Raw genomic sequence first — 15,061 nt, forward strand, 5'->3', positions numbered from 1 at the left:
AACCTCATTTGTGCAAACAAGACGAACATCTGTTAAAATTGAGGAAATTCTATCAGCCACCTCTTCATCACATCACATCACACCAGAACCACATCTCTATTTTTATTTTCTTCAAAAAATGCGAGAAAATTTCAAAGAGTCATTTCGCATTTAATTAGAAATAATATTCTCCAGTAAATCCGAAAAAAGACAAATGTATGAGAAAAAGCAACCGTCAAGGACCTGAATTCAATTCTCTTTTGTTTAATTTTATCCGAAACGTTGCCATGTTTTTGGTTTGAAGCTGCACAATTAACAGCTTTTTTTTTTCTTTTTTAAAAGTACAATTCAAAATCTAGAATTAATGAAAATTGAATAATGGAGTACTAGTAGTAGCAATTGAACAAGATGTGTTAAAACATTCTCCTTTTATAGATTCAGTGTGAACTAAGGGATACACCCCTAAATTTATACAGTTTTAGGTTAAACGGTTATCGGATATTTTTTTTTTGACCCACACCCACACCCACAGCCTCCTCCAATACAAATTTGTATGGGAATCGGATAGGGAGAGACACGGAAAATTGCCAACTGATCAATCTTCCCGAAAGAACAATTTTTTTGTGCTGTTTGTTACACAATGTTTTGCATGTTTATATTTTCTTTTTTTTTTTTGTCCATCAGGAATTTATCGGGGGAAGTGGAGGGGGCCCTATTTTTAAGAAGAAATTTTTATATAAAAATCAGATCTGCTCCTTAAGAAGTTTCAATTTTATTGTTTTTAACATTTATATCTATATTTATTCTATTTATTAATTGTATTTATTTTATTTCATTTTATCCCTAATATAAGTTAAGATTATGTTAGATTCTAAGATGTCGTCGCAAGATGAATCTAAACTAGAAAGGGCAACAAGTCAAGACTCTTCTTCTGAAAACCATTCCATTAATGAATACCACGGGTTTGATGCCCACACAAGTGAAAACATTCAGAATTTGGCCAGAACTTTTACTCATGATTCTTTTAAAGATGATTCGTCGGCCGGTTTATTAAAATACTTAACTCATATGTCAGAAGTGCCTGGTGTCAATCCATATGAACAAGAAGAAATAAATAATGAACAATTGGATCCAGATTCAGAAAATTTTAATGCCAAATTTTGGGTCAAAAATTTAAGGAAATTGTTTGAATCCGACCCCGAATATTATAAACCTTCCAAATTGGGAATTGGGTACAAAAATTTAAGAGCATATGGTGTTGCTAATGATTCAGATTATCAACCTACTGTCACTAATGCTCTTTGGAAATTAGCCACAGAAGGTCTTAGACATTTTCAAAAAGATGACGAGTCTCGGTATTTTGATATTTTGAAATCAATGGATGCTATCATGAGACCTGGAGAACTTACTGTTGTTTTGGGTAGACCTGGTGCTGGTTGTTCGACATTGTTAAAGACCATTGCTGTAAACACATATGGTTTCCACATTGGTAAAGAGTCCCAAATTACTTATGATGGGTTATCTCCAAAAGACATTGAACACCACTATCGTGGTGATGTTATTTATTCTGCTGAAACCGATGTTCATTTCCCACATTTGAGTGTTGGTGATACTTTGGAATTTGCTGCTAGATTGAGAACTCCACAAAACAGAGGTGAAGGTATTGATAGAGAGACTTATGCCAAACATATGGCCAGTGTTTATATGGCCACCTATGGGTTATCCCACACAAGAAACACTAATGTTGGTAATGATTTTGTCCGTGGTGTTTCTGGTGGTGAGAGAAAAAGAGTATCAATTGCTGAAGCTTCGTTAAGTGGTGCTAATATCCAATGTTGGGATAATGCCACTAGAGGGTTAGATTCTGCTACTGCTTTGGAATTCATTAGAGCTTTGAAAACATCAGCAGTTATTTTAGACACAACTCCATTGATTGCTATTTATCAATGTTCTCAAGATGCTTATGATTTGTTTGATAAAGTTGTTGTTTTATATGAAGGTTATCAAATTTTCTTTGGTAAAGCCACCAAAGCCAAAGAATATTTTGAAAAAATGGGTTGGAAATGTCCTCAAAGACAAACCACTGCTGATTTTTTGACTTCATTAACTAATCCAGCTGAAAGAGAACCATTACCAGGTTATGAAGATAAAGTTCCAAGAACTCCTCAAGAATTTGAAGCTTATTGGAAGAATTCTCCAGAATATGCTGAATTAATCCAGGAAATTGATGAATATTTTGTTGAATGTGAGAAATCAAACACCAGAGAAACTTATCGTGAATCTCACGTTGCCAAACAATCTAATAATACCAGACCAGCATCTCCATATACTGTTTCATTCTTTATGCAAGTGAGATATGGTGTTGCTAGGAATTTTCTTCGAATGAAAGGTGATCCATCTATTCCGATATTTTCAGTTTTCGGTCAACTTGTAATGGGTCTTATTTTGTCATCAGTTTTCTATAATCTTAATCAAACAACTGGATCATTTTATTATAGAGGTGCTTCCATGTTCTTTGCTGTTTTGTTTAATGCGTTTTCATCACTTTTGGAAATTATGTCACTTTTCGAGGCCAGACCAATTGTCGAGAAACATAAAAAATATGCTCTTTATCGCCCTTCTGCTGATGCATTGGCCAGTATTATAAGTGAATTACCCGTCAAATTAGCAATGTCAATGTCATTTAACTTTGTGTTTTATTTCATGGTTAATTTCAGGAGAAACCCAGGAAGATTCTTTTTCTATTGGTTAATGTGTGTTTGGTGTACATTTGTTATGTCCCATTTGTTTAGATCCATTGGTGCTGTTTCAACATCTATTGCTGGTGCTATGACCCCTGCTACTGTGTTGTTATTGGCTATGGTTATTTACACTGGGTTCGTTATCCCAACTCCAAGTATGTTGGGTTGGTCAAGATGGATTAATTACATCAATCCTGTTGGTTATGTGTTTGAAGCGCTCATGGTTAATGAGTTCCATGGTCGTGAATTCCAATGTGCTCAATATGTTCCAAGTGGCCCAGGTTTTGAAAATGTATCACGTTCGAATCAAGTGTGTACTGCAGTTGGGTCTATTCCAGGTAATGAAATGGTTAGTGGTACCAATTATTTGGCTGGTGCTTACCAATAGTATAATTCTCATAAATGGAGAAACTTGGGTATTACCATTGGGTTTGCTGTGTTTTTCTTGGCAATTTATATTGCCTTAACTGAATTTAATAAAGGTGCCATGCAAAAGGGGGAAATTGTTTTATTCCTTAAAGGGTCTTTGAAAAAACATAAAAGAAAAACTGCTGCTGCTAAAAAAGGAGATATTGAAGCTGGTCCTGTTTCTGGGAAACTTGATTATCAAGATGAAGCTGAAGCTGTTAGTAATGAAAAGTTTACAGAAAAGGGCAGCACTGGAAGTGTTGATTTCCCAGAAAATCGAGAAATATTTTTCTGGAAAGATTTGACCTATCAAGTGAAAATTAAGAAAGAAGATCGTGTTATTTTAGATCATGTTGATGGATGGGTCAAACCTGGTCAAATCACTGCATTGATGGGAGCATCAGGTGCTGGTAAGACCACGTTGTTGAATTGTTTATCAGAAAGAGTCACTACTGGTGTTATTACTGATGGTGAAAGATTGGTTAATGGTCATGCTTTGGATTCTTCATTCCAAAGATCAATTGGTTATGTCCAACAACAAGATGTTCATTTACCTACATCTACCGTTAGAGAAGCATTACAATTCTCTGCTTATTTGAGACAATCCAATAAGATTCCTAAAAAGGAAAAAGACGATTATGTTGATTATGTTATTGATTTATTGGAAATGACTGATTATGCTGATGCCTTGGTTGGTGTTGCTGGTGAAGGTTTGAATGTTGAACAAAGGAAAAGATTGACTATTGGTGTTGAATTAGTTGCCAAACCCAAATTGTTATTATTTTTAGATGAACCAACTTCAGGGTTAGATTCACAAACTGCATGGTCAATTTGTAAATTGATGAGAAAATTAGCTGATCATGGACAAGCCATTTTATGTACCATCCATCAACCATCAGCACTTATTATGGCTGAATTTGATAGACTTTTATTTTTACAAAAAGGTGGTAGAACAGCTTATTTTGGTGAATTAGGAGAAAATTGTCAAACTATGATCAATTATTTTGAAAAATACGGTGCTGATCCATGTCCTAAAGAAGCTAATCCAGCAGAATGGATGTTACAAGTTGTTGGTGCTGCACCAGGATCTCATGCTAAACAAGATTATTTTGAAGTTTGGAGAAACTCCAGTGAATATCAAGCTGTGAGAGATGAAATTAGTAGAATGGAAGTTGAATTATCGAAATTACCAAGAGATAATGATCCAGAGGCACTTTTGAAATATGCTGCACCACTTTGGAAACAATACTTGTTGGTCAGTTGGAGAACCATTGTTCAAGATTGGAGATCACCAGGATATATTTATTCCAAGATTTTTTTGGTTGTTTCAGCAGCATTATTTAATGGATTTTCATTTTTCAAAGCTAAAAACAATATGCAAGGTTTACAAAATCAAATGTTTTCCGTTTTCATGTTCTTTATCCCATTCAACACTTTGGTGCAACAAATGTTACCATATTTTGTGAAACAACGTGATGTTTATGAAGTAAGAGAAGCTCCATCAAGAACTTTTAGTTGGTTTGCATTTATCGCTGGACAAATTACTTCAGAAATTCCTTACCAAGTAGTTGTTGGTACCATTGCATTTTTCTGTTGGTATTATCCTTTAGGATTATATTCCAATGCCACTCCAACTGATTCTGTCAATCCTCGTGGGGTTTTGATGTGGATGCTTGTGACTTCATTTTATGTTTACACATCAACTATGGGACAATTATGTATGTCTTTCAGTGAACTTGCTGATAATGCTGCTAATTTGGCCACTTTATTATTTACAATGTGTTTGAATTTCTGTGGTGTTTTAGCTGGTCCTAGTGTATTACCAGGGTTTTGGATTTTCATGTACAGATGTAATCCATTCACTTATTTGATTCAAGCTATGCTTTCTACTGGGTTAGCAAACACTTTTGTTAGATGTGCTGACCGTGAATACGTTTCAGTTCAACCACCAAATGGTCAAACTTGTTCTAGTTATTTGGATCCATATATTAAAATGGCTGGTGGTTATTTTGAAACTAATAATGATGGTTCTTGTTCATTCTGTCAAATGAGTTCCACTAATACTTTCTTGAAATCAATTAATTCATTGTACAGTGAAAGATGGAGAAATTTTGGGATTTTCATTGCTTTCATTGCTATTAATATCATTCTTACTGTTCTATTTTATTGGTTAGCTAGAGTTCCAAAAGGTAACAGAGAGAAAAAGAATAAGAAATAAATCTAGTTTAGGGGGGTTAGTATTTAAATGTCTAAGAATAGACATTAGACACTATTGTTGTATGTTAGAGTAATTATATATTTATATATTTATACCTTTTATTTTAATAATAATCATAATAATAATTTTGCATTTAAAGAGATTCTTGTTGTCGTCCAGGTTTTTGGGATTGTAGTAATTGTTAGTTGAACGTGGGTTGCCGACTATTCCGTTGAAAATTTGTATACCATTAAAACCAACAATAGAATGTGTGGGGATTTTTTTTTTTTTTTGCAACTATAGTTTTCCCTATACTATAACCATCTACTAACCATGTCACAGGTTATCAAAATTGACAAGAATAATAAATCATGAGGAATTTCATTTATTGTTCTGTTTTTTTTTTTTTTATTTTCCATAATCAACAACAAATGGCTTGAAACTGTGTTAATCGCAAAGAGAAACCGAAATTACCAATTATATCTACACGTAAACAAATGGTTAAGCAATAATATATATTCTGGCAGTTAGAAATAACATGTGATATATCCATAGAAGAACCGAAAAAGAGCACTCGTTATTTATTGACCGATAAGAGAATCAACTGGTAGTTGTTGTTAATCCTAATTGAGAAATTTCATATCATAACCATTATCAACAACTATGCGGCACCAAAAGTAACCAAAGGTGAATCCATCCAACCAAACACACATACAATGACAACAATCAGAAACAAAAAAGGAGGCTTAAGGTTTATTCATTATGATGCCGTGTATTAAACAACCACACTTTGTGATGCTTCCTCGTCTTATTGAAAATTGAGGTCTAAAGTAGTTATTATTTGAATGAGGTATATCAAATGATTGAAGAAATACCGAAACTATATAAATATGGTTGAATAATTCCTTTCCAAAATCATGATTTTTAATTCATAATATATTCAATCAATTAACTACCATACAATCATGTTTTTAAAAAATATCTTTATTACTCTTGCTATTGCTTTATTAGTTGATGCTATTCCAACAACTTCAAAATCAAAAAATTCTCCTGGATTTGTTGCTTTAAATTTTGATGTTATCAAGACTCATAAAAATGTAACTGGTCAACAAGGAAACGGTAAAGTCACCCACAAAGTTAATGCTGCCAATGTTAAAAGACAAACTGTTCCAGTTACTTTATTGAATGAACAAGTGAGTTATGCTTCTGATATTACTGTTGGTTCAAATAATCAAAAATTAACTGTTGTTATTGATACTGGATCATCTGATTTATGGGTTCCTGATACTGATGTTTCATGTCAAACTTCATATGAAGGTCAAGATCCAAATTTTTGTAAAGATTATGGTACTTATTCACCAAGTTCTTCAAGTAGTTCTCAAGATTTAAATAATCCTTTTAGTATTGAATATGGTGATGGAACTACATCTCAAGGTACTTGGTATAAAGATACCATTGGATTTGGTGGGATTTCTATTACTAAACAAGAATTTGCTGATGTCACTAGTACTTCAGTTGATCAAGGAATTTTAGGTATTGGTTATCAATCTCATGAAGCCGAAGGTTATTATGATAATGTTCCTGTTACTTTAAAAAAGCAAGGAATTATTGCTAAAAATGCTTATTCTCTTTATCTTAATTCAAGACAATCAGCTAGTGGACAAATTATTTTTGGTGGAGTTGATAATGCTAAATATAGTGGTTCATTAATTACTTTACCAACTACTTCAAATAGTGAATTAAGAATTCATTTGAATACTGTCACGGTTGCTGGACAATCCATTAATGCTGATGTTGTTGTTTTATTGGATTCAGGTACTACCATTAGTTATTTGCAACAAGGGGTTGCTGATCAAGTGATTAGTGCTTTTAATGGTCAAGAAACTTATGATGCTAATGGTAATCTTTTCTATCTTGTTGATTGTAATTTATCAGGATCAGTTGAGTTTGCTTTTGATAAAAATGCCAAAATTTCTGTTCCAGCTTCTGAATTTACTGCTCCATTATATTCTTCTGATGGTCAAGTTTATGATCAATGTCAACTTCTTTTCGGTACCAGTGATTACAACATTCTTGGTGATAATTTTTTGAGATCAGCTTATATTGTTTATGATTTGGATGATAATGAAATTTCCTTGGCCCAAGTTAAATACACTACTGCTTCCAACATTGCTGCTCTCACTTAGGGAAGGTACCTTTATATTGTGGCTTGTTTCGAATGCTTAGATTAGACTCTATAGCTTTTCTTTTTCTTTTTTTATTTTTTCAGTTTGCCTTTATTTTATTAGAAAAATACATTTATTAAAAAAAAAAAAACCCAAAAAGATATGCAAGCTAATGTTACAACTCATATTACAGAATATAATTCATTATTATAATATACAGATGAAATGTAATGTATTAATAACTAACTAAAATAAACTATTTCATATGTCTATTTAGTTAGAAGTAGAAACAGCAGCAGCAGCAGCTTTAGCCTTTTTAGCGATTTTATCATTAGCTTTAGAACCCATGATACCACCACCCCAGTGTTTTCTGTTTTCTTCGTATTTTTCAATGTAGTTGGCGTTGATGGTAGAGACTAATTTAGATAATTCAGCTTCATCAGCAGAGTTAACTTCAGTTAAAGCAGCAACGGCTGAAGTTTTCTTGTGAACCAAAGTACCTAATCTAGCCTTACCTTTCACAATGGCGTATGGAACACCCATTTTCTTACATAAAGCTGGTAAAAAGACAACCAATTCAATTGGGTCAACATCATTGGCAATCAAAACTAATTTAGCTTTTTTGTTTTCAATTAAAGAAACAACATGGTTTAAACCGTATTTGACAACAACTGGTTTTGGTGAAACATCTTTAGCGGTTTTACCTTCAGCAATAGCAGCAGCTTCTTTAGTTAATCTTTCTTTCTTTTCAGCAGAAGTTTCTGGTCTATATTTGTTCAATAATTTAAAAGCTTGAGCAGCAGTGTTTTTATCTAAAGTTTGAGAAAATTGAGCAATAGATGGTGGAACTTTCAATCTCAAAGACAAGATTTTCTTTTGTCTTTGTAATCTGACATATTCTGGCCATTTAACAAATCTGGACAAGTTTCTTTTTGGTTGAATGGATTGTCCAATACCAAAGTTCTTTGGTGTGGATTCGAACAATGGGTTCTTGGATTCAGCAGATTTGGCGGATTTAGCAGCTAATGGAGCTGGAGCAACCTTTTTACCTTTTGGAGCCATTTTTTATTTATTTAAGGTGTTGGTATACAAAATGGATAGACGATTCGTTATAACAGGGGGAGAGATGAAAAATTTATTTTTGTTACAAACGAGAGTGAGCTGTAAGATGGGACAACAACAATGTGTGAGAAAGAAGAGATATTTCTCTCGCAGAAAAAAAAACAACTAAAAGTTAGGGCTATAGCCCTAAACTTTATAGTGCGACATAACTTTTTTAAAAATAATGTCGCGAAAACTTCTACTATTGAATGTCGTATCGTTTCGCTTCTTCTATGGGTTGCAAAAAACTCTAACTTAAATTACATTAAACCATAAAATATATTTAAACCCCTAAATATACTTAAACCACTAAATATATTAAAGCCTATATGAATAACTATATACTTAAGTAGAACTATAGCAAGAAAGAAAGAAAAACAAACGAATAATCAAGGAAGAAACATAGCTCAAACTTGATCCAACTATAGTACTTCCTTTTTTTTTTTTTCAATTTGTTGTAGCATGATTAACCCATCTAGGATTACACCATCCCTTTATAGTAAATTGAGTTTTTGTGATTCCACTATTTGGTGCCTGACCATTGAAAACCCATTTACTATTAGGTAAAACTCCTGCTGGTTTTATACTTGGTTTTATTGCCCATGGCATATATTTCCCCAGTTTCCTAACAATTGAATATTGACAATGACAATCTGGTTGTTCATTGGTATCGTTATGGAGAATATATTGTTCTCCTTTTATAAATAAATCAGGACTATCATCTTGACGTGGTGGTAAAATGACATTATTCCATAATTTTTCTCTAGACAAATTAGATATTCGATGAATATTATGATTATAATGAAATTTTTTAATGTTTGGATGACATTTAAAAATTCGATATAATTCATCTTGAGATGGTAAATTGGGTAATGTCATTGAATTAGAACGAGCATTCATATCAAATGCATATAGAATTAAAAATCGTGAATTAGTTCGCAGTTCACGAGTCTTGTATTTGTATTTGATACATTGAAATTCATGAGTGGTGTTTTCTGAACTTAAATTATGAGAATGTTGGAAAGTGGTCAATTCTTGCATTGGAGTAGTAGCAGTAGTAGTAGTGGTTTCTTCTTGTTCTTGAATCAATTCTGGACAAGGTTGTTTATGTAATGGTAATTTTTCATCGGTTAATCTTGGTGAATCCATCATAAATTTCAAAAGGTTTTCTTTATTATATGAAGAAAGCTTATTTCGAAACAGTCTTAATGAAGTACTTAGATTTGAATACATGGATTTTTTGGTAGTAGTTTTAATAGTTTGTTTTTTAGAAAAAGGTGATAATATTGTTGATGAAGGTGAGGGAGATGGTGAAGATGATGGTAACAATGAAGACGGTGAAGAGGATGTGGACGAGGAGGAGGAAAAGGGAGATGACGAATTCTTAAGTAACATGTATAAAGAATCACTAGATGAAGATCGACGAAGAGATCTTTCCATTTCCAAAGATTGTGATATTGAGTTTGTTGTTATGGGAGAACACGATGTTGTAGTTGAAGGAAGACAAAATACACTTGGAGGTGACATTGATAATAATGACTGTGATGATACTGGTGAATGTGAAGAACTGGAAATAGACTGAGATCTATTCATGGGGGGAATACTTATACTCGATGAAGATCTAGTACTTGTATAAAGAAAACAATCATTATTAAATGAATGATAGGAAAAGGGTATCTGATTTGATGAAGAAGATGGAGTAGTTGTAGTGGGATTTTTTTCAAAAACAACACTGTAATTTGAATTAGATTGTAATGACAGACATGAAGTATAAGATAAATCATCATCAGAATCAGAATCATATTCATCTAATTCCATACTATCTTCATGATAATCTTCAAAAGTATGCTTTTCAGGATCAGTTCTTTCGTGGTAGTGATTTAATGGGTGATTATCAACTGAATTAGAAGTTTGCTTGATGTTATTGATACTGAATGATTTCTTCATTTTCGTTCTACGTTTAGGCAGGAATCCACAGTGGGAGTTTTTGGGTTTCTTCTGTTGTTTATGCTGTTTATCTAGTTGATAAGAGAGTTGATAATTATTATATTTATCAGTTTGTGGTGGCAGTAGTAGATGTTTCTGCATTATGCATGGTGAATTAATTGAATCTGTTGGTGGGGGAAGAGTTGATGATGACGATAATGATATTGTATCTAAACTAGAATGATTTAAAGGTTGATGGGTATTAATTGCCATGATATGAATAATAACCTATCAGGCTTGGAAATTAAAGAAAGAAAGAAAGAAAGAAAAAAAAAAAAAAATAAGTAGGAAGGAGTGGAATCAAATTCTAGTTTAGATGTATATATATGTTTAATTAGTTTATCTGTAGAAAGGAAAAGTTGAACCCAAAGACACAAACTAAAACTGAACCCAAAAATAATAATAAAATATTTAATTGGATGGGCCTTGAGAAATTATATATCCAACTTAATCTAATCGTTTAATTTTGGTTTTTTTTTTTCTTGTTTTCTTATTTTCTTAGTTGTTGTTTACTTGATGACACATATTGAATAAGACATGTAATATCAAAGCAACAATAACAGTTGTTCATCTTTTCGCATATAAATTCCCAATTCCCAATTCCCAATTCCCAATTCCCAATGTATGATGAGAAAAGAAAAGATAACTGTTGTTGAGGAGTAGTGCATCATTTACTAAAATTGTTGCCGATGACGACCACGGCCTCGCCTTTTTGTGTCACATTTTATTTTGGTAAGAATTCCAGTTGGTATTTCAATAATCGACAAATTGAAGGAAGCTATATAATAAAAACAACAATAACAACAGCTCATCAATAAACTAATATGGTGCCATTCATATTTGGGCTTCAAATTCACCCACCTACTACTACTTACAATCAATGCAACGTAATATTTCTATTGTATGTAATATATGTATGCTTTGACAGTTAAATCAATACACCACCCCTATTGTTCTCTCGTTTTTGTCGTCTTTTAGTCTCTATTGTTATTTTTCTTGTTGTGGTTGTGTTTGTTTGCTTATCAATATTCTTGCAATAGTTGCATTTAAGAATTGAAAAAAAAAAATTCTACTATTGTTGTTAAATTTTCAACCCAAAAACCATACAGTAAGGAAGTAATAATCCGAATTATCCACTGCAACAACATACAACAGCAACTAGCAATAGAAAGTTTTAATTGTTAGGGAATGCTTACACTCTCTCTAAAGAATTTGGGTTGCTCATTGAATCTGGATAACTCCGAAAATAGATTTATTTAACTTTATAGATTAATATTATCTAACAAAGCATCACCTAAAAAAGATTTTCCCCGTACTAAATATCTATATATGGTAATTCATACCGCTTAAAAAAAATGGAATGGAATGGAATTTCAAATCAACCATGGGTTTGAATAAAATGTTTCAAAGATTGCTAGGTTTGTATCACTGACGGTTAGAACGTGTGTATGTGGGTGTATAGTTTAGCCGGATATTCCTTAACTTCTCCACTCTCTATTGTTCTTTATCTCTATATAATGGCCACATCAACAAGAAGTTGGTACGTTAAGCGCATCAATACATTTTTGGAATTACAGCCCGCCTTAAGAGATATCTCTGATTTTGATTCTGATTTAGTTCTTCTTAGAAGATCAAGATTTCTTCTCCCCCACCAACAAATACACAAAATCAATTAAATAAACAACTAAAAAACAAAATTTCAAGATAAGAAGAAGAAGAAGAAGAAGAATAACACAACCTCAACTAGTAACAGAAGTAAAAGGGTGTTATTTGAAATTTCTCCTTTCAAACAACAGTGAATGATCTATTATTAGTATTATTGAAGTCTGGTTCCACTCCTAGATTGTATACTTTAAAATCAAACATATAATAATTTACATTACTACCACACATTACTTCTCTCTATAACATTTGTCGTCTAGTACTACTAATATTTATATCATCATCATTATCACTTTCAAAATCAAATTCATTCAATGCTCTCATTTCAAATGCATCTTGATCATTATTGAATTCAGCAGCAGTACTAGTCGTACCACTACCACCACCACTTAATGGATTATATCTTGCTTTATGCTTTTCACCCTTTCTTTTACCTTTACGTTTTCTTAATCCTTTAATTTTAACTCTTTTAGTTGGACTAGTAGCATAAAATTCATCAAATATTCTACTAATATCTTCTAATTCCACACCTTTTGTTTCTGGATAAAACAACAACACAACAATAACACTCAAAACACAAGAACTAGCAGGAAATAAATACATTGCCCATTTAATTTCTTGTTTTAATATTGGTGTCATTAATCCGACAACAAAATTACTAAACCAATTACATGAAACAGCTAATGATGCTCCCTTTGACCGTACTGATAATGGATAAGATTCACTCAGCAATAAAAATGGTATAGGACCAAATCCAAACCCAAATGATGCATTATAAATAATAACAAATACTGCCACTACCGATGGAGTATATGATTTATTTATATGCATAAAAGCAGCGACAAGAAATAAACAAATGGCCATTGCTATACCACTAGTTATTAAAATTGGTCTTCTACCCCATGAATCTACTAAAAACCAAGTAGGTATAGTTGATAATAAATAAATGATACCATTTATACCTGTCATTAATAATGCATTAGCATTATCAAACCCTGCTTGTTCAAATACTAAAGGAGCATAATAAGAAATAATATTTATACCATTAAATTGAGCGAAGATTAATGAAGAACAAGCAACAAATACTCTAATTTTATAACGTGTTAATAAATGTTTCCAAGTTCTTTGCAGTTTTGGAGTAGTTATTCTTTCTTGTAATATAGAATTTTTAATCATAAAAAATTCTGATTTTGGTTTTGTTGAATCTTTATGAGAATCATATAATAATGCTAATACATGGAATCCTTGTTGATCCATATCATTATCTAATAACCAACGAGGTGATTCAACAATGAAAAATCCACCAAGAAATAATATAAATGCAATAGCAACTTGAATAAATAAAGGTAATCTCCAACTTAAATTTGCTATAAATGAATAAGGTTTCTCACGAGCATCACCAATATTTTGAATAAAATATGAGAAATATCCTACCCATACACTTAATGCATAACCAGTTATATTACCAGTAAATTCTCCACAAACTAATTTACCTCTTTCTTCACTAGGACTAATTTCACATTGATAAGATGGAACAATGGTAGATAATATTCCAACTCCCATCCCAGAAAAAACTCTACCAATGGCTAAAATAAATATATTAGGACAAAAAGCTTGTAAAGAACCACCAATCATAAATATAAATGTTCCTAATAATAAAGTTCTTTTCCTTCCAAATTTATCCGACAATTTGGCTACCATAATTGAACTTATCATAGCACCAATTTCTTGAATTGATATTACAATACCAATAATAGCAGCACTAGGTTGATGGAAATATCCATTAAATGTATCAAATGCTAAAAGTGAAGAAACAACTCCTTGAGAATAACCAAATAAACTAACAAATAAACTAACAAATCCTGAAGTAAAATAAACTAATCGTTTACCTTTAAAATTTAATTTACAAGTGTATCGTTTATTATCAAAATCAATATTATGATAACTATTTCCAAAATTGTCCGTAAATGAATTTATATCTGAAGATGAGCCGTCCTCATCTTCGTCATCACTATTTTTGAATTGAATTGGTTCAAACATATCGTCCTCTTCATCATCAGTCTGGGTATCTTTAAATTCACTATGATTGGTTGTTGGTTTTTGAGAAATTTCATTATTGTTACTTGGTATACCAAAATGATTATTGTTGCTATTTGACAGTGACAGTGAAGATGAAGTAACAGTAGTAACATCTTGACTAGATGTTTCTTGGAAACCAAGGTTGTCATTGTTGTTTTTAGGTGTGGTAGTAGTAGCATTATCATCTTCTGCTACCACGAAAAGTGTTGATGCATTATCAGTATTATTCCCATCATTAAATGGATTATCAATATTTTCAATTCTTTCATATGACATATTGGATTATTCTATCTACATCTAAATGAGTATATATAATGGGTAGGCAACAAAAAGGGGTGGAGGAGGACCTGAACAACTAAAGATATTGATTGGTTGGAGGTTTTTTTTTCTATTGTTGAAGTGAAAGTAATGTCTATATTACTTAGTGGAGATTAGTTAGCTTGTTGGTGTTGTTGTTGTCCTTAAAAGCAAGCTTAAGTGTATATACAGGACCAAGGGGTTTTGTTATATTTTGTGGCTATGACCTCACACGCTCCTACTATTGCCGACGTTTAAACACATTCTCGTTCGTGTCGGGCAATATAACAGTTACGAAATTACTATATTTTTGAAACGCGTCACAAATGTAATCTTCTTTCATCTACAATTCTAGACTACTATATATTGTTAATACTTAGTGAATTAGATTATTATTGTTGTCGTTGCTTAGAATAATTCGTATAATTGGGTTTTTTGGTCGTGTA

General features: G+C 32.2%; 5 protein-coding genes across 5 annotated transcripts; 2 read left to right on the forward strand and 3 right to left on the reverse strand. All coding sequences in view use genetic code 12, as the record gives it.

The window, feature by feature from the left end:
* Positions 1 to 840: 840 nt before the first annotated feature.
* Positions 841 to 3,108, forward strand: CDR1 (drug resistance protein 1 (truncated); the record flags this gene model as incomplete). The annotated part of the gene is made up of 1 exon (XM_002419383.1): positions 841 to 3,108. One exon carries the CDS (start codon positions 841 to 843, stop codon positions 3,106 to 3,108), a length of 2,268 nt encoding a protein of 755 aa, XP_002419428.1.
* Positions 3,109 to 6,290: 3,182 nt separating this feature from the next.
* SAP3 (aspartyl protease, putative) lies at positions 6,291 to 7,511 on the forward strand (the record flags this gene model as incomplete). Its single annotated transcript, XM_002419384.1, has 1 exon — positions 6,291 to 7,511. The coding sequence occupies one exon, from the start codon at positions 6,291 to 6,293 to the stop codon at positions 7,509 to 7,511; it is 1,221 nt and encodes a 406-aa protein (XP_002419429.1).
* A 252-nt stretch (positions 7,512 to 7,763) lies between these two features.
* Positions 7,764 to 8,552, reverse strand: CD36_85230 (60S ribosomal protein L8; the record flags this gene model as incomplete). Its single annotated transcript, XM_002419385.1, has 1 exon — positions 7,764 to 8,552. The coding sequence occupies one exon, from the start codon at positions 8,550 to 8,552 to the stop codon at positions 7,764 to 7,766; it is 789 nt and encodes a 262-aa protein (XP_002419430.1).
* Positions 8,553 to 9,038: 486 nt separating this feature from the next.
* On the reverse strand, positions 9,039 to 10,790 carry CD36_85240 (conserved hypothetical protein; the record flags this gene model as incomplete). The annotated part of the gene is made up of 1 exon (XM_002419386.1): positions 9,039 to 10,790. One exon carries the CDS (start codon positions 10,788 to 10,790, stop codon positions 9,039 to 9,041), a length of 1,752 nt encoding a protein of 583 aa, XP_002419431.1.
* Positions 10,791 to 12,479: 1,689 nt separating this feature from the next.
* Positions 12,480 to 14,594, reverse strand: CD36_85250 (sugar transporter, putative; the record flags this gene model as incomplete). The annotated part of the gene is made up of 1 exon (XM_002419387.1): positions 12,480 to 14,594. One exon carries the CDS (start codon positions 14,592 to 14,594, stop codon positions 12,480 to 12,482), a length of 2,115 nt encoding a protein of 704 aa, XP_002419432.1.
* Positions 14,595 to 15,061: the final 467 nt, after the last annotated feature.

Source organism: Candida dubliniensis, chromosome 3 (assembly GCF_000026945.1).
Source record: "Candida dubliniensis CD36 chromosome 3, complete sequence".
Classification (NCBI taxonomy): domain Eukaryota; kingdom Fungi; phylum Ascomycota; class Pichiomycetes; order Serinales; family Debaryomycetaceae; genus Candida; species Candida dubliniensis.